Consider the following 23,936-nt stretch of genomic DNA (forward strand, 5'->3'; position numbering starts at 1 on the left):
CATACTCTGGAATAGACTGCTCATACATGTCAAGCAGAGCACCTCATTGGCCCTCTTCAAAAGGAACCTTTATGATTGGATGGGAGATGGGAAATTCACCCCGGGGATCATGTCAGTTGTCCTGCTAGACAGGGGCCCAGAGAAGTAAATATTGTGGGAAGAAATATCCAGGTAATTGTTATGGATAGGCTTGCATAGGCCTTTGAGCCGATAATCTAGTACCAACCTATGAACCTATAAATGTGCAGGCTCTGTTTACCTTACACTTCAGATAATACGGTTTTATTGGGTATCATCAGGAATAATTGGCATATATTGACAGCTGATGAACAGATAAGAAACATTGTTGGACCTAATCTGAAGGTGGTCTTTAAGAACATGAAATTCATTATGAAGCGGTTATGCCATAAGTCAGGTTCTCATACCAATGTAATTTCTGCTGCTAGGGTTGGTACTTATGAATGTAGACATTGTAATTATTGCAGGTTTGTTAGTAACAGCAATACTTTCAAGTATCCCTCTACTGAGAATACGTACACTTTTCATCATTTTGCCGATTGTGCAACTTGTAATGTATATTTGGCTACCTGCACTCAGTGTCACCATTTCTATGTAGGGATGACCATGAGGGCCCTAAGAAATAGGGTTAAGGAACATATTTATTATGCAAGCATTGGAGACCATAAAAGTGCTATAACAAGGCACATTATAGAAATGGGTAATAGTGAAGTTTTTGTTTGTGACATTACAAGTAACTACCCCAAATAACAGACTGGGTGACAACAGAAATGATTTAGAAATGACTGAGCTAACATTGATTGTACTGCTTCAAGCGGACAAACAATTTGGTCTCAGTGAAGCAGTATCCTTAAAACTGTTTTTGAGAAATGGTGAACTACCACATTAGTCAATTTTTTTAATTATTTGAGTCACCAGCTTGATGTGTCAGTAGCAGTTTGGACACATGGTCATGTTTTTATTGATGATTTTTTCTTTTTTTTTTTTTTTTACGTTTTTTTAGGTATTAAGTTGCCCTTGTTATATAGGGAGTAGGGCACCGTTGTTATAGTACAGTATGTATTGTCACTGTTTTATACTATGTACATTTTGTCTGGCTTAGCTGGATGGCCATAAATAGTGACGTTCTTCTCCTTAGAGAGTTTGTATGAAGCAGCATGTAGTGTCATAGGACTTGCTATGAATTTTATTATATGTGGTTAGTTTTTTTTATATATATGTTGATGTGCCTTTTTGACCAGAGTTATTTATAGACTGGGCATTTGTTATTTTAGCTAGACTTATTAGAAGTAGATGTTTTTATTTTCTTTCTTGTTTTATGCCATATATATATATATATATATATTTTTTTTTTTTTTTTTTTTCTTGCGTGTTATTATCTAGATATTTTAGAGAATAGCTACACAGCACCTGCTTTGAGATTTTTCGCAGCATACACCAAATTACGCTGATGTTACCTTAAACTGTGTATGCAGTGTTAGTTGCTAGGAAACGTGAGTGATGTTATCTTCGCATGAGAGCTTGGAAAAAGTTAAGATGCTGTTTTATTTCATCAGGTTTGCCATGTATATTATTAAAATATTTTTTGAATGAAGGGTAGCATATTATCAATGTTTAGCGTTACTTTGTACAGAGAATGTATTCTTTGATGCACTTTATGCAAGTTATGGGTGTACTCGGCTTCTTGAGTATTCAAGGAAGTGTGACGATTTGCATTGTCGATCATCTTTTAATTCAAATTGGTTGTTGGGTCTTTTTAAATATTGTATTAGGATTTTGTGGTATTGTTTTATCTAAGAAAGCTTGGAAGCTCCATGCAAAAGTGCTTAATATTTATTCAATAAAAGTTTTATTTTATATTAGTGCCATGCTTGCCACTCGCTTCTATTTTACCATTGCTATATTCTGCTGGATCATGAGGTGGGCTTTGCCCTTGCAGTTCATAAATGATTTGTAGGTTTGTGAATTTCAGGAGCCTTTTAAGCCTAATCATGGTTCCCAGTTGTATTTTACAGGTTATGATAGCACTAATTTTATAGAGGGTATAACTTTGGGTTGAATGATCGAGCAGTTACAAGTTTCCCCTTTGTAGCAGGGACATAGATGGCAAACCAGGGGTAAATTTATGATTACCCGTTTACTGATCCATGTTGAGCCTGAATAAGCACATGGAGGAACTCTGCTTAACGTGGATGGGAAGCCTACTCCCAAGAAGGGACCATCTCGGAGATACACATCTCTTCCTCCAACATGTCTTATTTGTGTTACACACAGGGTTCAGGTTCCTAGAGAGGGTGTTTTTAATGTTCTTTGTTTACAGATTTGCAACAGGTCCATAAGACCGGATCAGAGGCTTCTTTAAAGACTAGACATTGATCACCCCTCAGTAGTGAGTAGAAAACTGAGTACAGTTTTATTTATTTATTTTTTTGTTTTGTTTACCAGGTTTGTCCAATTGAGTTTAGTCAAAAAACCTTTTTCAGTAGAGGCTTACAAACATTTTTAAACAGACATTCAGTAATATATGTGAACAGACAATAAATGTACGTTAACAGTTGTACTTATTTGCTAATTAAGTCAGTTATATGAAAGTAGAGGCAGCTATTACAGTATAAAATATACTTGTGCATTTGTGTATGTTGAACAATGGGCATTTGATAAGGTATATTAATGGGTTTGTCAGACAGATAATAGAATGTGTGACTGTTGCTTAGAAATGTAAAAAAAAATTGAAGTGAGGGAAAGAACTAGCTAGGGCAGAAAATGTTGATATTGTAGTTAAGTGGTGGGGTGTAAAACAGTTTCAGAGGTAACTATACATCTGGCTATCATAAGGTTTATATTACAGTTACAGAGGTGGGAGGGTGGATACTGTCTCAGTATAATGTATAGAACTGGGAGATAATAGCAAAACTATTCTGGTATAGGTTGTAGGACATAGGATTCTGAATGAAGAGAAATGATTTGATGATACCGGCACTTATCCTGGAAATGTATAGGAGCAGATCCATTGATATGATAATTAAAGTTTTAGTTGCGTTTTGAATGAGTTTGCATTCTGATTGGATTTAAGTGGTAGCAGGATGTGGTTCCATAGTTTAGCTATGCTGTTTGAATATAAAAAGTCACTTGAAGTATCAGATGATTTGGTTATAGTTAATAGTGATTTTTCTCTGGAGGGTAAAATTCTCTTGAGAAGGTTGTGTCGTATTATTTTTTTAGGGGCTGGGTAATTTCCTGGCTTATAGAGAAGTCTGTGTGTTACTAGTTCAATTCTCTGAGGGCTGGGCAGTGATGTGTGTTGTTACAGTTTACTGCAGTTTTGCAAGGCGTAAGCTTTGAGCATGTCCTCGTAGGACATGTTTTCTACATCATGTAATCTTTTCGTGAAGAACTTCTGAGGATGCTCCAATTGTTTATGCCTGGCCAGGTACATACTTGGGGGGGGGGGGGTGCATTGTACTCTGTGGTTATGATGAGAGCCGAGTACAGTGGAGGAGTGACATCTTTGGACCTTGATGTCATACCCTTGCTTATAAGTTCCACAACATAGAGCGATTTCTTATTACAGTAGACATATGATGATCAAAGCCCATGTCACTATCTACTTGCGTTCCCAAATCCCTAACCACAAGGTCAACTCTTAGAGGTCTGTTATCGAGCAGTAATTTCCAGCGGTGGCAGTGTTTCCAAAATACACTGTTTTGCATTTTTTGGCATTGAGTTTTAGACCATGATTAAGCTACCAGTTATTAGTCGTGTCAGCTGGAGGTTTCTGTAATTGCATGTAATGTGCAATCTTATGCAAACATGGTCAGCCAGAGGCCTTTGACATTGGCGTTTACTTCAGGGAAGTAGACAGCAAAAGGAGCAGCCCCAGCACTGAACCCTATGAGACTGCACTAATGATTGGTCTTTTGTGGTGGGAGACTCATTGTGTCCTGTCTGTGAACCATATTGTTATCCAGCACGAGCTTGTCTACAATGCCCGAATAGAGCTGGGTGTCGGATGCTTTGACCAGGTCAAGGTAGGCAGTATGCACCCTTTTGCCCTCATCCGTTACTTTGGAGACCTTCTCTAAGAAGTCCATTAGGTTGAGTAGGCATATGATCTACCCTTGGCAAAACCAAGCTCAGTCAGATCCAATGTATGAAGGTTTCCTATGTCATTGTTTAATCATGTCCATTATTATTCTTACCTGTGTTGTTCAACTTAATGCCAAGCATTATATACTTTTCTAGAAATGTTATCCTTGATTTATTTCTTTTGTTTCTTTTTATTTGACTATAAATACATTTTGTTATCTACATAGATATTTTGTGATTGAGTATCTGATTGTGCTACAGTTTATTTTGTGTTGGTCTGCTGCAAACTACAGAAAACATGCCTCTCCACTACAAGTTGTTTGCCCTCTTATTGCATCATCAAAATGCAGGACCACATGACTCAGAATCAGGAAGTACCTGGCAGCTGCTCTTGCATAAAAGGACTGCAAACACAAATTTATTAAATTTAATAAATATGATTGCAATGAGGATACTAAAGTAAAAACTACATTTTATATTCAGAAAGCCCACTTTACATAAAAGCATAATTGCAAAACAAAAAAGGTAAACAGAATACCTTTTCACTTATACTTTAAATCATTTTTATTTGTGTGTAAATATAGAAGTGCATGTTTCAGATTGTTGAAGCTCCATTATGATATCCAGAAATCTACATGTAGAATATTTGGTGGAAATGTTGGCTTAATTTGTCAAATGAGAACTTGTTTGCAAAGTTAAGACCACGTATGTGAAAAATCGAAGGCGATGTAGTTTTGTGCACCATTTATAGCAATGCCACTTAGGGCTTGTTAGGCCCAACATTATACAGTTAATTAGTTATGTGGCTTTTTACCTGATTTGCTTGAAAATGGTGTGCATTGCATGAAAACTGATATGTGGCCCAAGGTTACTTCTTGCAAAAGGCATAGTAGATTTGGTGCGAATCAAGTGAATGTTACAGTGATGTACAGCTTAAAAAAATGGTGTGTCAGTAGACTATTTTTTGTTGACTTGAATGCAAAGCTGTCTTTGCTCACTTGCATGTTAAGTCCTACTAACAGAGGAATTGTGACTTCTATCTGGATAGGTAAGAGTAGGTACCCTTTGAAAGTTGTAGCAGTTGATATTGAACACTTGAAAGGCTGAAGCCAAATTCCAAGTGGCAACGATTCATATATAACAGCAGAAACTAACACATACCTGGATCCTCTCAGATCTGTATGTTTGTGTATGTCTGCACACATGTGATTATGCATGTTGTGAGATGTACATAGTAACCTTCTGTATAAATCAGATCTCTGTATTGTAATGTACTTATTTATATATATTTATTTATTAATAAAGATGTGTTAGTCAGGTGGGTGGTCCAGTCCAGAGACCCGTTTTTAGACGCAGTGTGAGAACACAGCCAGAATATAATAAAAAAAAAAAAAAAAACTTCTATTCCTGCTTAAGTACCTCTTAACAAAGTCTTACAACATAAGTGTGTATATATCTGAGCAATAAAGTACTTTTAAGTAAAATAAATCAGAACACAGCAAGCATGCTGTAAACGTCATAGTAGTTTGCAAATTTCTAAATGATCTGTGAATGTCAAAGTTTGCGAATATTGTATAAGATACATTTCACAGGTGTATACTTAAAACAGTAAGCTGCTTACAAAAATTTAAATGTGTGCACAGAGGAGCATGGTATATACATCATAACTTTATATAGTTATTATAGATTGTGATATGATATTCATCATAACTTTATATAGTTATTATAGATTGTGATATGATATTCATTGTACAAGAAACCCAGTAGAATGTAGACACGTAACATAAGTAAAGCATTTCTTAAAGAGAGAGAGAGAACATGGGGATTAATTGGAGGTTACTGGAGAAGGAACAAAAGAAATTAATTGTAGATAGGCGACTATTGGAGAAAATAGTGCGGAGCGTGATGCGAAAGAGTTATCATAGACTAGCAGAAAGAGAGGTCATAAAGTTTGAAAAGGATATTGGCTAGAAGAAGCAGGAGTAGGAATCTGTAGTGGAATGTCTTAACAGGGAAGTTGAATCAGGATAATTGGAAAAAGAGTAACGCATTATTATTTATCCAAGAAGCATGTGCAGATGTTCTTTGTGTTTCACTGTTGCAGTAATTACATTTGGGTTATCTATTTGCAGTAGCACTCAGTCGGCCTGATTAACAAAGTCTTGGGTCCTGCGTCGGTTGCTGTCTCTTCTTCCATGACGTCAGGGGTATAAAACAAGCCAACGCCATTACATCAGTCTTTATTGCTGTGCGGTGTCCGAAGCAGAAGCAATTCGCAAGTGCCAGTCGGCCGACTCCTGAAATTTTCGTTTTCGAGTTTTAGAACCAAAGTCTTCAACTGAAGCTAAGTACCCTGTTGGGGGAAACTTTTTCTTGCTCCTTACCGATGTCACTAAAAGTTAATAATTGCATTATTTGTGGAAAGCAAGTGGCTCACAAAGATTTTCATTCATACTGTATTCCTTGCCTAGGCCCTGACCACGACGTAGCTTGCTGTCGGTTTTGTGCTTTATTTAAACAGCTCACTATCCGTCGTCTGTATATTTTCGCTTCTAAATATTTTGGTTCTCTGTTTAATTATCCAGAAATGTCATCGGTTAGCCATCTGACTACCGGGATTCTGAAAAAATGCAAAGATAAAGACAGAGACAGGCCGCCGAGGTCCAAAGCTGCCGACTCTTCTAAGCCAGTCGCCAGTTCGCCGGTACTCAGTAAGGCATCTGATACCCGCTACTTCTGACTCTCAGGCCTCTACTGAGACCCATTCAGAGTCCGGTATGCCGCGAGATGGTTTAACTATGGAACCTGCGGATGTCTCTACCTTGGATTGGTCCGGAGCCACTGTGCAGGCACCGGCTTCTGAGGGTGTATTCAGGCCTACGGACTTGCATATTAAACAGACGCCTCCTTCTTCATTTAGGCCAAAATCTCAAACCATGCCTAAGAAACCGACGCCCAGGCCGCATGCACAGGCCTCTATGCCTAAAAAACAAATGATAAGAATGGCTGAAGATCTTATAATGCTAATCAGGGGAAGCCAACCTCCCCCTTCTAAGAGACCTAGGAATGAAGTTGTTTATGGATCTTCTGAACAGAATTCTGATTTTTCTGATTCTTCTGATGATCTGGATTTGCCCTTATCTACTTATGAGGATTCTGATGCAGAGGACTGTATTCCCTCTGCTTCCCCTCCAGAGGATTTTTCTTTTGGTGAAACCTTACATACTCTAAGGGAGCATTTCCACTGGGAAAGCCAGGATTTTTCTGATTCAAAAAAGAGGCTTGGGGATTTCTTACTCCTGCCTCAGCATAGGGCTTTAGCTATACCTCCTGTACTAGACATTGTTGATGATGCCTTTTAAAAATCTAGTTTGGCCCCTGATTCTTTGCCTCCTGCTCCCAGAAAACCTGACAGATATGACAAGGTTCCTGATTCATACAAGTTCCTTTTTAAAAATCCTATTGTGGATCCAGAGACTATTTCACAGGGACCCAAAGGCATTAAGGCTTCTACTGCTAAATATCCTATTCCCTCAGATAGAGACTCCAGGGCGTTTGATAGATGGGGTAAGAAAGTTACACTTCTGCAACCTTGGCCAGTAGGACTTTAAACTGCCAGTTTCATATGTTAAAGTATCAACAACATGTTATTGGATTGCTTAAACAGAAAATGATGTTAATTCCTGACCGCTGAAAATAAAGAATTACAGGATTTAATGCATTCTGCTGAACAGGTTGGAAAACATGCTGTGCAATGTGGATTTGATTCATTAGAGGTCTCTTGCAGGGCTGCTGTTACTGGGTCTGCTCAGAAGGCATGCTTGGCTTCAGGAGCAATCTTTGCCTGATCATGTTAAAGCTAAATTGTTGGATGCTCCCTTAAATCAGGACTGCCTGTTTGGCAACAAGGCTGAGGAAGTTCTTAAAAAGATGGAAGATAAAGCTAAATCTGTGCAGACTGTTAAAGATTCCTTACAAGTTCAGCCTCTTAGATTTAGTAGGCACCGGCCCTCTAAAAATTGGTCCTTTCCAGTCCCCACCAGGTCTTCTCAAGCCAAACCCCAGACACTGCACAAACCCCAGGTTTCAGTCCCAAGGGACACACAAGACTAGGCAGTGGGGGGTTTCCGCACCCAAACCTAGGAGCAGTAAGACCCCCCCCCCATGGAAAACTGTCTCAATTACTTGCTTTTAAAACTTCCAAGCACTTCCCAACTGAATGCTCCTTTAGACGGAAAGATTGGTTTGCAGGCCAAAAACTGGGAACTCGTTACTCAGGACAAATGGGTTTTAAATAGTGTCCCAAGAATACAGATTTAATTTCCACACATTACCAACACCAAGCGGGTGGCCAGATCTACCCCTAAATCAGTGGGCAGAGGCCCAAAATCCAGTACTCTCTCTCTTAAACATGGGGGCTATTCAGTTGGTACCAGAAGAGGAAAAAGGACAAGGTTTCTATTCAAGACTTTTCCTGGTACCCAGAAAAGGCAATACATGGCATCCTATCATGGACCTTTCTATTCCAAACACCTTTCTGGTGATTCCAAAATTCAAAATGCTGACTCTTCAGCTGTTTCCTATGCTAAACAAGGATGCATAGTTGGCAACACTAGACTTAAAAGAAGCATACCTGCACATCCCTATCAGCGAGTCTTGCAGAAGATACCTACACTTCAAAGCAGGCTACATACACCATCAATTCTCTGCACTGCCCTTTGGCTTATCTACTGCGCCCAGGGTATTCACCCAGAAATATTCAAATATACCCATACCTGCATGATTGTCTAATTCAGTCAGAAAGGAAGGACATTCTTTTCAATCATCTGGCCTTTGTTCATAGGGTACTGACTTGTCTGCGGTTCACCATAAACAAAAGGAAGTCCCACGTGGTACCCTGTCAAATTATATTCCTGGGAGCAAGCTTGAATACAACTTCCCAGATGGCCTTCCTCACGCCAGAGAAATGGATACATTTGACAACTTACTTCAAACAATTGGCCACAAAAACCCAGCTATCTGCAAGGCAAATACTGCAAGCCTTGGGGTTCATGGCCTCTTGCATTCTTCTAATTCCATATGCAAGGCTGCATGTGAGGAAACTACAGTGGTATCTCAAAAGCCTGTGGTGTCAACATTCACAGGATCTAGAAGCAAGGATTCCTATAATACCTTGCCTGCCACCAAAACAGGGGACTACCATTCACAATACCCCCCTGACGCACAAATCTTAACAACAGATGCATCAGACTATACATGGGGGACTCACCTGGCAGGGAAGTGCATTCAGGGCAAATGGAACCCGAGTCAAATGCACCTGCACATAAATCAAAAGGAAATGTTAGCTGTACAGAATGCTCTGACAGCCTTCAAGGACCACAATCTTCCAGGACAACTAATGGTAAAAGCAGACAACACCACTGTCATGTGGTACATAAACAAGCAGGGGGGTGCACATTCTTACCCCCTCTGCAGACTAGCCATGGCATTGTGGAACACAGCCTTAAGCTATCAAGTGAATCTACAAGCTCAGTTCCTGCCAGGAAAACTAAATACATTGGCAGACAGTCTAAGTAGAAACCTCATGGACCCACACAAGTGGAAACTGGAACCAAGGATTTTCAACATGTTGACAAGCAAATGGGGGAGCCCAGATATAAACCTGTTTTCCTCCCCCCAGAACTATCAGTTGGACAAATTTTGCACAAGGATTCCCCACAAACAAGCTTGGAAAGTGGATGCTCTGTCCTTCAGCTGGAAAAACCTATCAGTTTATGCCTTTCCTCCTCTGCCCCTGCTCTCCATGGTACTACTAAAGATCAAACAGGACAAGCCAAGGACGATTTTAATTGCACCAGACTGGCCTCACCAACACTGGTACCCACTCTTGTGCAGTGTGTCACGCTTAGCTCCATGACACCTGCCTCAGTCTCCTTCTCTGTTTGTCTCAGCAGGACAACCAGATTCTCCACCCTCAGCTGCAAATCCTGAATCTAGCTGCCTAGCTAATTCCCTAATCTCTCCTGTATCATCCCTCAGTAAATCAGTGATTGATATCATTTTAGAGGCAAGGAGGCCTAGTACTAGAAAATCTTATGCTGAAAAATGGAAAAGATTCTGTGCTTGGAACCAGTCTCAAGGAATGAGAGCAGCAGTGCCCATTTTACTTCAGATTCTACAATACTTGACTGCAATGCTTCATAAGAGCTTGTCTTTTTCCTCCATCAGAATTCATGCCTCAGCCATTTCAGCTCATTATATCACAGAGCCTCCCCTCTTCTCTCACCCACTGCTCAAGCAGTTCCTCAGAGGGGCCAAAAATTTAAGGCCACCCAGGAGATCTCCAACTCCAGCCTGGGATCTTAACTTTGTCTTGGAGGAACTCGCTCTTCCTTTTTTCGAGCCAGCTGCTACTGCAGATTTAAAATTTCTTTTGTGGAAAACAGCTTTCCTTTTGGCAACCACTTCTGCAAGAAGGGTATCTGAAATAAAGGCCCTTATGGCTGTGGAACCTTTCATCATCTTTCATGCGGACAGGGTGTCCCTCAGAACTGATCCCTCCTTCATGCCCAAGGTGGTATCCAGTGTGGCTCTTAATTAATCCATTCATTTGCCTACCTTCTTTCCTAAGCCACAGAACAAAGGGGAATGGATACTGTACTCTTTAGATGTGCACAGACAGCTTAGATTCTACTTGGACAGGACTAAACCTCAAAGGAAATCTGAACAACTCCTGGTGGCATTTGCTGCAGGAACAGAGGGGAAAGCAATTTCAAAACAAACCATTTCAAAATGGATAGGCCACTGCATTAATTTCTGCTATAAGCACCATGGAAAACCTATCCCACAGGGCATCAGACCCCATTCATCCAGGGCTGCATCTACCTTTACAGCCTTTCTCAGGGGCGTCCCTAGTAGGGACATCCTAAAAGCTGCTACCTGGAGTTCTGTACATACTTTCAACAAGCATTATCATTTGCCAATTTTCTCTAAATCCAGGGCTGGTTTTGCCACTGCAGTCTTGCAGGGCCTTATAGCTGGTCCTAATTCTATTTTAATTCCTCCTCCCCAACCTTAGCTTTGGGAATCTACCCAAATGTAATGACTGCAACAGTGAAACACGAAGAACATAGTACAGTTGTTTACACTTATCATAAATGTAGATGTTCGAGTGTATTCACTGTTGCAGTCCTGGTTACCCTTCCTCCAGCCCCCTTTTCTTCCTTTGGCTATACCTCTACTCTCACTTACAATGCTCTAAAAGCTTTTTGGTGCATTTGCTTTTCTGTTGGAGGTATATCCTTGTATTTATAGATTTAATTGCTTCCCATTAGGGGAGCCCTGACATATGGGGCAAGAAAAACTGTTGTAATGGCGTCGGCTGCATGTTTTATACCCCTGACGATCTGACGTCTTGGAAGAAGGGACAGCAACTGATGCAGGACCCAAGCCTTTGTTAATCAAGGCTGACTGAGGGCTACTGCAAGCAGATAACCCAAATGTAATGACTGCAACAGTGAATACACTCGAACATCTACATTTATGCTAAGTGTACACAACTGTACTTTGTATTGATTTTTTCAGGCAAGGTAACTTTTTCTGAATATTGTTCATGATCTTAGGTTACTGGGGAATGAGATCCATAGTATAGAACTAATCTTTGCAAAGATTTTTTTTTTCCTAAGAGTATTTTTTTAAGGAAGAATAAGCTAAGAAATGATTGTGTCAGCAATGGATTTGGGGTAGTGCGCATTGTTTGTCATATGTAGTTTAGAGGGAAGGGAGAGCAGTGTCTACTAAACATAAAGTTTAAAGTTAGTGAACTTAGTTGGAGTCTTACCCTGGCAGTATTTAGCTAATCTTATTGTTGCAGGATATGACAGTGGTGTTCTCTTGTGTTAGAGAGTGTCATAAAGTGATGTATTTTGTGCAATAGGTATGTTTTAAAAAGAAACTAAAGACTAGATAACTGAAATGTGCTGGTCAGAGGTCATCCTGCATCAGTAGGCTGAGAGTTACAGACCTGCTTGACAGTAAGATTTGATTTGTTTGTTCTTCTGGGTATAATTTGTTTAAAATAAAGTGTGATATCTAGGCACTAGTCAATAATTTGAGCGCAATTGTGACGCCTGAATGTTCAGTTGTCAGACTGGATCACCCTTTGTCTGAACACTTAAGGAAACATAAGTTTTCACAGCAGGAAAAAATACCTTTACAGTTTGTTTGTTTGTGTCTTTCGGCTTTTCCCGGTTAGGGGTCGACACAGCGGAACTCCGGTCCGCTAATGATTGGCAGTAGATTTTTACGTGCTGGCTTGCCGGGCCTAACGCACAACCTTCAACGAAGGAATGCCCATTCACACATGTCGCCACACAGAAGACGCTGAGAATCGAATGGGCAACGTCAAACTGTGAGGCGACAACAATACCGCAGCACCACCACTACATGAAAATTATGTTTGTGGAAAATAATGCATTTTGTAAATATGTGGTACATACCACACATTTTACAATAAATAAATTTGTTGTATGTTCACCACAGGAGTTCTGTATTTAGCCCAGTGCTCCTTTGTGGATGTGAAAAGTTGGATATTTAAATGCAGGTTTGCATCAAGACTTAGTAAGGCCTTAACTTTAATGCTGTTAGCAGCCAAAAAAGCAATTACGCAAACGGGAAATTCAAAGATTAAAATAGATAAAAATGAAGCAGTGAATAATGTAAGGGAAATAATGGACCTAGTTTTCATATCATTAAAATATGGAGGAAATAAATTTCATAAGAATAAATGCTGCATTTGGGAACAATATATTCAAAGTAATGCTCAAATAGATAACTAAAGTCAGTTGGTAGGAGCTGAAAGTGTATGGGTGTGTTCTAAAGCTCAAGAATAAAATAATTCAGCTGTAATGGAAAACTGCATAATGCTTGTGTAAAATAAACGAAAACATTATTCTGATCTTTTTTCATTGTTATTAATGTAAGTGTTAATGTCACAAGTTGATAATGTGATAAATAAAGTTGTTTATAAAACTAAAAAAAGGATTATAAACCACTTAAATAATAGCAGGTGTAAACATTCTGTAACCTATGCACAGGCTATTTTTTCTTTTGTTGGTGTGGATAAAGTAGAATATTTACATGCAGGCCAGCCAGGGTTTCAGTACATATTTGACATGAGAGAAAAACATTGGATTGTAAATAGGGGCTTTATTTCCCCCAGTTTAAGTAAGAGTCATCTTGCTATTAATGATGTGTGTGATTTTTGTATTTTTGTTTTCCTTGCAAGGAGGTTGTCACATGATATGTTTCGTGTATTGATGGGATTTGGAAGTTTTGATGTTTTAGATGCATTGAAGAAGCCTGCTGGATAAACAAAACTAGTTTACTGTGATTTCCAACTCTTGCTGGCATTAAAATGTGATAACACAGAGTGTTACTTTTCTCAAGGGTTTGGAGTTCTCAAAGAAATACAGAGCAAGGAACCCTATTTATGTCTGAGGTAATGCGCAAGTTTTGCCAGTCTATTAAAGTAAAGCTGACAGTTGTACATCCAATGATTTTAGTCACTTTAGCACTTGTAGACAATTGGAAGGGTTCTACTTGCCTTACAACACTTGTGACAGATTAGTGACGCATAAATTGGTGTTTAGGTTATTTAGATTCTTCTGACACCGTATCTAATGCCATTTACTCGCACAGAATGCCACAGATTAGCATCGACTCCAACACCATTGCCTTGGGTCCAGCTAGTGGCCCTAGGTCCCATAGGCATTGGCTAGGGAAATGGAAGTGAACAGCAGCCAAAGCTGCTTTGTTCAGGTGGCTTTGAGTTTGTATGATTGGATTCCCACTGTGTAGTGACCTCTAGTATAGATTTAGTTATCTGAGTACAAGGAGATGGATAAAGCACATCGAAGGGTGTGTCTGTGTCTGTGTGTGCACCTGTGTGTGTATACACAAGCACATCTACATATGTAAAGCTAGCAATGCTTTTGGCATATGGTCCTACCTTTCATGCAGAAAGGCTGGGGGAAAATAGAACTTCCAGAAATCTCTAAACATGGTGTATCTGTGAAAAGCATGATTTTTCTCATTCAAGACAGAAGCCAGATGCTAAACAGGAGCTAAAGGACAACAAACTACTGAAACAAGTCTTTTCTAACTCTGCAGTTAATGAAGAACTGAATTGTATTACACTTTTTAAACTGAAATTAGTTTGTCTCCCTTCTGGTACAACTCACTTTGTTTTTATGTTACTTGTCTTATTGTAGTTCGAGAGCTGAACATCCAGGATATTAAAGAGGATTTGGACACAGACCCTGAAGAGAACAGCCCCATGTTTATGGGTATCCTTATCAAAGCCTTGGCCAAGTTGAAAAAGATCCCTGAGACAGTCAAAGCAATTAAGGATCGTCTGGAGCAGGAGCTGAAACAGATTGTCCGGAGGTCTACTACCCAGGTTGCAGACAGTTCATATCAAAGAGGAGAAAATCTGTGCCAGGAGAACCAACCAAGGTAGACCTTTTGAAAGATGATCTTTTTCTTGCTGATCAAATAATCAAGCGCAAGCTGTAGTTTCTAGTTTTAGCACCTAAGCCAGAGTTATTAACGTTCACCACAAAATTGAAACCTGAAACTTCTAGAGGGCGTGGGTATGTTAGGAAGCCACGTGTACCGGTCTCAAAAGACAAAATTGTAATTCTTTTTTGCTGCTTCAAGTTCATCTTATTGGGTGTATTATTTGGGTGTACTGATAAGAAAGGAGCTGCTTCACAGACCATTTCTGATGTATATTTGCATTTGTTTTTTGACAGGCTACTGCTGGATCTATTGGAACTTCTATTCATAAAGTTTAATGCTGTGGCAGCTGCTCACAAGATTGTCCTTGGACAACTGAAACAGATTGTAGCCTCCTCATCTGTTCCTCAGGAGAGTGAAATTAAGCTGTATGAAATGGCAGATGTGTGGGTAAAAATTCAGTCTGTTTTACAGGTGAGGGACTATATATAGTCTTTCCCTAAATTTGCTTTGTTCTTCATAAAGTTGCATTCATTTTAGTTAGTTCCAGCTAATTGTGTTTTTGATCTTGCAAATATTTTTGTAGGTTGGTGGAATGTTTCATGGAACAAAGACTGTTGTAGGGTGTGAATACAGATAAATCTGCTTTCCAGCAGACTGCTACAGATTGTACTGCTACCTACCTTCCAGAGTAATGTGATTTAATGTGATCATTAAGAATGAGCTGCAGTATAATTTCATGTTAAGTCTATCAAGTGGATAAATCAAGAGGCAGTTTTGAGACCAAAACCCCATTTAAATGCATGTTCCAGTGTATAAGATGAGGTGTTAAAGTTGATGCTTGCACTGTAATACAATAGGATCTTCTTTGCTCAGTCAATCATAGTCTAGTTGCCAGCTTTATACTAAGCACAGATATTACCCTGCAGAGTTTCATGCATCTGCTGCACTAAGGTGCCTAGATAGTGTTGTCAGACATATGATGTATGCCTTTTATTACATCACTTTGGATCCACATAACAGATTCCTCCATTCCATTTTTGGTGGGTGTGATTTTTTTGTTGCAAAGTATTTTCATTTGGGCTTTCCAATGCTTAAGTATTTTTAACCAGAATTAGCGTCTTGCATTTTCTAGTCTTATTGTGTGAATATTTCGCCTTTTCAAGAACAGCAATTATAAGGATGGTTTTGCTTCAAACTTGAGATACTGTGTTGTTCTCCCCATCTGTCTCAACAGATGGTCATCTGCCTTGAGGTGGATCTGACCCAGCAACATTAGCAGAGCTTTCTCCAGTGCTCAAGCTCCCCTCCCCATAGAGAGCTGCGGTGGCAGAAGTACACCAGAATTTGTTTGCCTCCATTCCAGTCATACAAAATCTCCATCTCTCTGCTCATTTTTTGAAAATATCAGAAAAGTGAAATTGTTCTTTCCTTTGTCTGTCTTAGTAGTACCAAGTCTTCCCTTTCCTGATGCTTTACATTTTTGACTATTTCATTTCTTTCTATAAAAAAAAAAAAAAAAGTTTTTCCTGTCTTTTTTTGTGGCCTTTCTTGTATCTCTTGCTGTTTACATTGCTATACAGATGGCATCTGTTGGGTAGTTTTTCTTATGGAGAAGGCTTCAAAAATGCAGGCTTAAGAACCTGCCTCATGATCTGCATAGTGAGTGCATTTATTTCCTCGGCACCAACCACTTGAATGCACAATGTGAAGTTTGTTCCTCCTTTCGCCAACAGATGTTGGACAGAAAAAAAAAAAGCTGATATTAAGAGGACTTTTACCAGGCTGAGTGGGTGAATAAGTTGGTTCTTACAAATAAACTTCACGGTCTTAGTTTACCAGAGGTGCTGGAAAATAAGTCCCTAAACATGCTTATAAAGACAAAGGCAAACAAAAACAGAGGTCCAGATGTAATGGCCTTTAGATGAGAAGAAAGGATTCCCTACCACCAAAAATACCAGATCCTGGGGCATTCCCTCCATTGGCTTTGATCCCCCTCAAGTCCTTATCAGCTTCAACCCCCTTTACCACCTTCAAGTGATTTGGAGGCCATGATTATCCCCAGTTGTTTTTCCAAGAGCTTTTTATTCCCCCAGGGGTCCAGATCTTCTGAGATGGAACTCTCAAATTTTGACTTCCCAACCTCCACCAGTTGCATCAGCATGGTAAGTGAGATCATCCAGAAGCAGTGTGGATGTAGACTGGAATAGATGGCCTTCGTTGAGTCTCGGATCGACATGTAAGGTCATTCATTTCTGCCTCACCTGCCAGGGTAGAGAGACAGAGACAGAGGGTGATCTATCCACTCCTCTTGTAGTAGCTCCTTCCCTAGTTCCTGTTGTAGATCTGGTGGTCGTAAAACTGAGGTTTCTGCCTATCATTCACTTGTCAGCATTGACAGCATTAGAGTCGTTGACACTGATTGTCTGTCTGATCCATTCAACTCCAAAATTTTCAAAATCAACAGAGTCTTAGGGTCGAGAGGTCTGTGCTGACCACTTGGAGCAGGCTACGTCTCCTATTGCTTAAGTTCCATCCTTGGCTCTGGATGATTCAGTCCTCAACAGTTTTGTCCCATTTTGTCCCATTCTCTTTCAGTCCTGTTGAGAAATCAGTGCTTGGGATTTAGATGACCTTAGATTCTGTCCCAGACAAAGGTCCCTTCCCTAGGTTCTGTTGGTTCCCTTCTCTATGTTCAAGGCAGTTGAGAAGATTCCAGATCACCATTATCTCAGAGCAGGGAGGACTGTCTATCCTCAGCCCTGTCCAGAATCTGTGACACATCTCTACGGTTCACTACCGATCACCTGTCTGGGGGGCAGCCTGCTTCAAAAGGCATTTGAACCATCTTTCATCCTAAGACATAAATATACTTATGACTGTTCAACATTGTCCCCACCTGAAGAGCACAGGAAGTGCAAGTGTAAGAGGAGACATTTAAATTCCCCACAAGAATCTCTCACTGATGACACTGACTTTGATGATAAGGATACCGTCTCTTAAATCCACTGAATGATGACACCTCCATTGGTGATCTTATAGAAATTTTAAGAGAGAGGCAGGAATGGCCAGTAGATGCTCCTTCCCCTGATGAGAAAATGATCTTCATGTTTCACTGTTGCAGTCATCACACTTGGGTTATCTGCCTGCAGGTAGCCCTCACTCTGCCCAAATACCAGAGTTTTGGGATTTCTGCGTCTATGATGTCGCTTCTTCCATGACGTCAGGTCGTCAGGGGTATAAAACATGCAGCCGACGCCATTACATCAGCTTTTCCTGCCGAGCGGAGCCTGAAGCAGAAGCAGTTCGCAAGTGCCGGTCAGCCACCTCCTGAAATTTTCATTTTTTTGAGTTCCATACCTGAAGTCTTCTAAAACATAAGTACCCCATTGGGGATCCTTTTTTCTTGCTCTAACTGATGTCAGAAAAAATTAATAATTGTCTTGCCTGTGGAAAGCAAATACCTCACAGAGATTTTCATTCTTACTGTGTCACCTGTTTAGGCCCAGACCATGACGTTCTTCACTGTTGGTTTTGAGCCCTATTCAACACCTGAACTATTCGTCGGTCTGTTTTTGTTGCTAAATTCTTTCTCTCTCGTTCTCCATATTCCGAAATGGCTTCAATAAGCCATCCGACTACCGATCTTCCGAAAAAATGTAAGGATATAGACAGAGAAAGACCGCATATGTCCAAAACTGCTGACGACGCTTCCATTAAGCTAGTCACAGCCCCTGATACCCGCTTCTACAGATCACAGGCCTCTACTGAGACCCATTTGGAGTCCAGTATGCCGCAAAATGCTTCTTTGACTATGGAACCTGCGTATGTCTCTACCTTGGATTGGTCCGGAGCCGCTGTGCAGGGACCGGCTTCTGAGGGTGTATTCAGGCCTTCCGATGTTCATATTAAACCGACTACTTCGTTTCAAACCAAAAATACAGAATTTCTCAAGCCCAGAGTTTGCACTACGCCTAGGAAACCGACAATCAAAGCGCATTCTCAGGGCCCCATGCCACAGAAACAAATACTTAGAATGTCTGAAGACCTTATTACCTTAATTAGGGGAAGCCAGCCTTCCCCCTCTAAAAGACCAAGAGCTGATTTTCCTTCTGATTCTTCAGATCATGAGTCCGATGACTCTGACCCTTCTGATTACCAGGACATGCCTTTATCTACTTATGAGGATTCTGATGCAGAGGATTCCATTCCCTCTGCTTCCCCTCCAGAGGATTTTTCTTTCTGTGAAACCCTGCATACCATCAGAGAGCATTTCTGCTGGGAGTGCCAGGACTGCCCGCAGTCCAAAAAGAGACTCGGGGAATTTTTAAACTTGCCTCAGCACAGGCCTCTAGCTATCCCTCCTGTTCTGGAAATCGTAGATGATGTCTTCATGGAATGCAGTCTTACCCCTGATACTTTGCCACCAGCACCCAGGAAACCTAACAGGTACTACAGAGTACATGACTCTCACAAATTCATATTTAAAAATCCTACTGTGGATCCAGAGACCATTTCCCAGGGACCTAAAGGCATTAAGGCTACTACAGCCAAAAACCCTACCCCTTCAGAGAGGGATTCTGGGGCTTTGCACAGATGGGGCAAGAAGGTATACACCTCTGCTACTCTTGCCATTAGAGCTTTAAATTGCCAGTTTTACATGATAAAGTGTCAGCAACATATTATGGAACTAATTAAACAAAAAATGATGTTGATTCCTGATTGTGCAAAACATAAATATTTACAAGAGTTAATGCATTCTGCTAATCAAGTTGGAAAACATACTTTGCAATGTGGTTTTGATGCCTTAGAAGCATCTTGCAGGGCTGCTGTCACTGGGTCTGTTCTTAGAAGGCATGCTAGGCTTAAGGAACCAGTCTTGCCAGACCATGTCTAAGCAAAATTACTAGATGCTCCATTAAACCAAGAATGTCTGTTTGGCACTAAAGCAGAAGTCGTCCTCAAAAAGATGGAGGAAAAAGCTAAATCTATGCAAACTGTTAAAAATTTCCTACAGGTACAGCCACCTTGATTCAGTAGCCATTGGCCTTCTAAAAAGTGGCCTTTTCCAGTCCCTCCCAGACCTTCTCAGTCCAAACCCAGGGGCAGCAGACCACCAAGACTACAGTCTCAGGGTATGCACAGATCTAAACAATGGAGTGCTCCCACCTGACAATCCAGGAGTAGTAAGCCACCATCCTATGGAATAAGTTTACAATGTCCTTCACCCTTCCAAGCCTTACAAACGTACTTGCACCCTTAAGAGGAAAACTAGCCCTGCATGCAAAAAACTGGGAGGACATTACCCAGGACAGATGGGTCTTGAACATTTGTATCCCAGGGATACAGATTCTACTTCCATTCACTGCCAACCCCAAGTGGATGACCAGACCTCTTCCCAAACCAGTGGGCAGAGGCCCAAAAGCAAGTACTTTCTTTTCTCAGTTTCAAGGCTAATTCAGCCTGTCCCAGCAGACCAAAGGGGACAAGATTTTTACTCCAGACTGTTTCTGGTACCCAGAAAAGAAAACTCTTGGTGTCCTATCCTGGATCTGTCTATTCTCAACACCTTCCTGGTAGTTCCAAGATTCAAAATGCTTACGCTCCAACAGCTGCTTCCTATGCTAGCCAAGAACTCTTGGGTAAACATCCTAGACTTAAAAGAAGCTTATCTGCACATCCCCATAAGGGAATCTTGCAGGAAATAGCTACTTTTCAGAACAGGCTCTATACACTACCAGTTTTCTGCACTTCCATTTGGCTTATCTTCTGCGCCCAGGGTATTCACAAAATGCCTAGCTCAGGCCATTGCATATTGCAGGCAGAGAAAAATTCAAATTTACCCATACTTGGATGACTGCCTGATTCAGGCGGACCGTCAGGTATTGCTATTTCAGCACCTTGACATTTGTAAAGAGACTTCTAGCATCACTGGGGTATACCATTAACGAAAAGAAATCACATCTGGTACCCAGCCAAAAGATTGTATTCCTGGGATCAAGCTTGAACACAACTTCCCAGATGGCATTCCTCACTCCAGAAAAACAGATTTATTTGACAGACTACTTCAGTCTACTGGCCACCCAAACCCAGCTATCTGCAAGAAAAATACTGCCAGCCCTGGGGTTCATAGCCTCTTGCATTCTGTTAATTCCATATACAAGATTGCATATGAGGAAACTTCAATGGTACCTAGAAAGTCTATGGTGTCAACATTCTCAGAACCTGGAAACAATGATTCCTGTCATTCCTTGCCTGAGGACAGAGTTCCTTTGGTGGGCAGAGGCCTGCTACCACCACAAAGGACTCCCTTTCACTTAACCCCCTGCCACCCAAACCCTAACAACAGACACATCAGTCTATGCATGGGGGGCTCACATGGCAGGAAAGTGCATTCAAGGCAAATGGAGCCCAAAACAGATGCACCAGCATATCAATCAGAAAGAAATATTAGCTGTACAGACTGCACTGACAGCCTTCAAATACCTTATTCTTCCAGGACAACTATTGATAAAGGCAGACAACACCACAGTTATGTGGTACATAAATAAGCAGGGGTGAACCCATTCCTACCCACTCTGCAGGTTAGCCATGGCTCTGTGGAACACAGCCTTGAGCAATCAAGTGCACCTGCAAGCTCAATTCCTGCCAGGCAAACTAAATTCACTGGCAGACGACTTAAGCAGAAATCTAATGGACCCACACAAGTGGAAACTGGAACCCAAATCATTCAAGCTTCTGGTCCACAGGTTGGGGGCACCAAAGGTGGACCTCTTTGTTTCCCCGCAAAACTATCAAATGAGCAAATATTGCACCAGAACCCCCTACAGCCAAGCATGGAAAGTGGATGCCCTGTCCTTTACATGGGAAAACCTCTCAGTCTATGCCTTTCCCCCTCTACACCTCCTCTCGAAGGTTCGACTAAAGATCAAACCCAAGGGCAATTCTGATTGCACCAGACTGGCCACGCCAGCACTGGTACCCACTTTTGTGCAGTCTGACAGTAGTGCCACCATGGCACCTGCCTCAGATCCCTTCCCTGCTGTCCCAGCAGGAGGGCCAGATTTTGCATCCTTAGCTGCAAACCCTGAACCTATCAGCTTGGCTCATCCCCTGAACACATCACTAGCAACCCTCAATAAACAGGTGCTGGATGTCATGCTTGAGGCAAAGAGGCTTAGTACTAGGAAATCCTGTTCAGAAAAGTGGAAAAGATACTGTTCTTGGAGCCACTCTCAGCGAATGGACACAACTGTTTCCAGCTTTTACCTCAAATCCTAAATTACCTAACAGAACTGCTCCACAAAGGCCTATCCTTCTCTTCAATTAACATTCATGCCTTTGCAGTCTCAGCTCATTACAATACTGAGCCTCTCATCTTCTCTCACCCTCTGGTCAAACAGTTCCTGAGTGGAGCAAAAAATTTAAGACACCCCCACCCCTCCCAGGAGAGCTCCCGCTCCAGCCTGGGACCTTAATTTTGTACTGGAGAGAAGCTCACACTTCCTCCCTTTGAACCTGCTGCTACAGCAGAGTTAAAACTCCTCTCTTTGAAAACAGCCTTACTTCTAGCAATCACTCCAGCAAAAAGAGTGTGTAAATTGCAGTGGTTGTGGATCCATTCATTATCTTCCAGGCGGACAGGGTTTCCCTCAGGACTAACCTCTCATTTATGCCCAAGGTGGTATCTAGTGTTTATACCAATCCATCCATTTGCCAACATTCTTCCCTTATCCTCAGAATAAAGGGGAAAGGATCCTGCTCTCCTTGGACATGCACAGACAACTCACGTTCTACCTTGACAGGACTAAACCTTTCAGAAAATCTGACCAGCTGCTAGTCAGCTTTGCTACAGAGGCAGAGGGCAAGACCATTTCAAAACAAACCATTTCCAAATGGCTAGCACACTGCATCCATTTCTGCTACAAGCGCCATGGAAAACCTACCCCACAGGGGATCAGACCACATTCCACTAGGGCTATTTCCATCTCTACAGCATTTCTCGGGGGAGTCCCTACCAGGGACATCCTGGAAACTGCAACCTGGAGTTCTGTACACACCTTCACCAGGCATTACCACTTACCTATCTTTTCTAAATCTAGAGCTGGATTTGCCACAGCAGTCTTACAAGGCTTGCTAGCCAGCCCTAATGCTTCCTGACTGCCTCCACCCTTCCTCAGCTTTGGGAATCAACCCAAGTGTGATGACTGCAACAGTGAAACACAAAGAACAAAGTACAGTTGTGTACACTTACCATAAATGTAGATGTTCGAGTGTATTCACTGTTGCAGTCCTGGTTACCCTCCCTCCAGCCCCCTGACTTCTCTTTACTTTCTACCTATCCTTTTTTGGCCATATCTTATAACAAGGGTATTTACTTTTTACTGGGGGTGTTCCACACCATGTAATTGCTTCCTATTTTGGGGGCTCTTGACATCTGGGGCAAGAAAAAAACTGATGTAATGTTGTCGGCTGCCTGTTTTATACCCCTAACGACCTGACATCATGGAAGAAGCGACAGCATCCTACGCAGAAATCCCAAGACTCTGGTATTCGGGCCGACTGAGGGCTACCTGCAAGCAGATAACCCAAGTGCGATGACTGCAAACAGTAAATAAACTTTAACATCTACATTTACCGTAAATGTACACAACTGTACTTTCTCATTGCCCCTTTTGTCCCAACAAGTTTGGTTCTCTTACTTGTGGCCTCCTCTTCTACGGCCTGCTTGAATGCTGGATCCTCTTATGGATCTACTGTCTCACAAGTACATAATTCCCTCAGGTTAACCACATGGTTTCTCTAGTTCCAATTCCAGTGATGACCAAAGACCCTTCATTACATTCTAGATTGTTACATATACTGACAGCTTCACAGAAGCCTTCCACTTGGAAGATTTATAAACACAAATGGAAAAGGGTTTTTCTGTCTGGGCAGTAGACCACGGCCTTGCCTGTTTTTCAGCATCCCTTCTATTCCAGATTTCTTGTCAGTATTGTTCCACTCAGGCTAGTTTTTCCTCCTATTAATGTGAATGTTAGCAGCCATTTCCAACTTTTACACGGGCTCAAAATGATGCATACATAGCTTTCTTGAAAATATCTAGTGACTTTCTGAAATGCATGTTTCTGCTCAGACCCATCAAAGACCCTACTCCTGCTTGGGACTTTATATTTATGTTACAAGCTCTCACAAAACCTTCCTTTAAACCTGGTTTCAAATCTAGTTGAAATGTCTGTCTTGCATAACTTTGTTTTTGGTAACTGTCATTTCAGCTAGACAAACTTCTGAGCTTCAAGCTTTTGTCCTGCAAA

At 41.2% G+C, this 23,936-nt stretch overlaps 1 protein-coding gene across 1 annotated transcript in view; it reads left to right on the top strand.

Annotated features, from left to right (window-relative positions):
* The window catches only part of EXOC4 (exocyst complex component 4), a gene marked incomplete in the record, with an annotated part of 4,032,161 nt that overhangs the window by 401,797 nt on the left and 3,606,428 nt on the right, over positions 1-23,936 (top strand). The window contains 2 exon segments of the mRNA XM_044087318.1: positions 14,376-14,619; positions 14,919-15,096. Coding sequence (XP_043943253.1) covers positions 14,376-14,619; positions 14,919-15,096 — 422 coding nt within the window.

This window comes from Protopterus annectens, chromosome 11.part0, assembly GCF_019279795.1.
Source record: "Protopterus annectens isolate FY-2018-M chromosome 11.part0, PAN1.0, whole genome shotgun sequence".
NCBI classification, from domain to species: Eukaryota; Metazoa; Chordata; order Ceratodontiformes; family Protopteridae; genus Protopterus; species Protopterus annectens.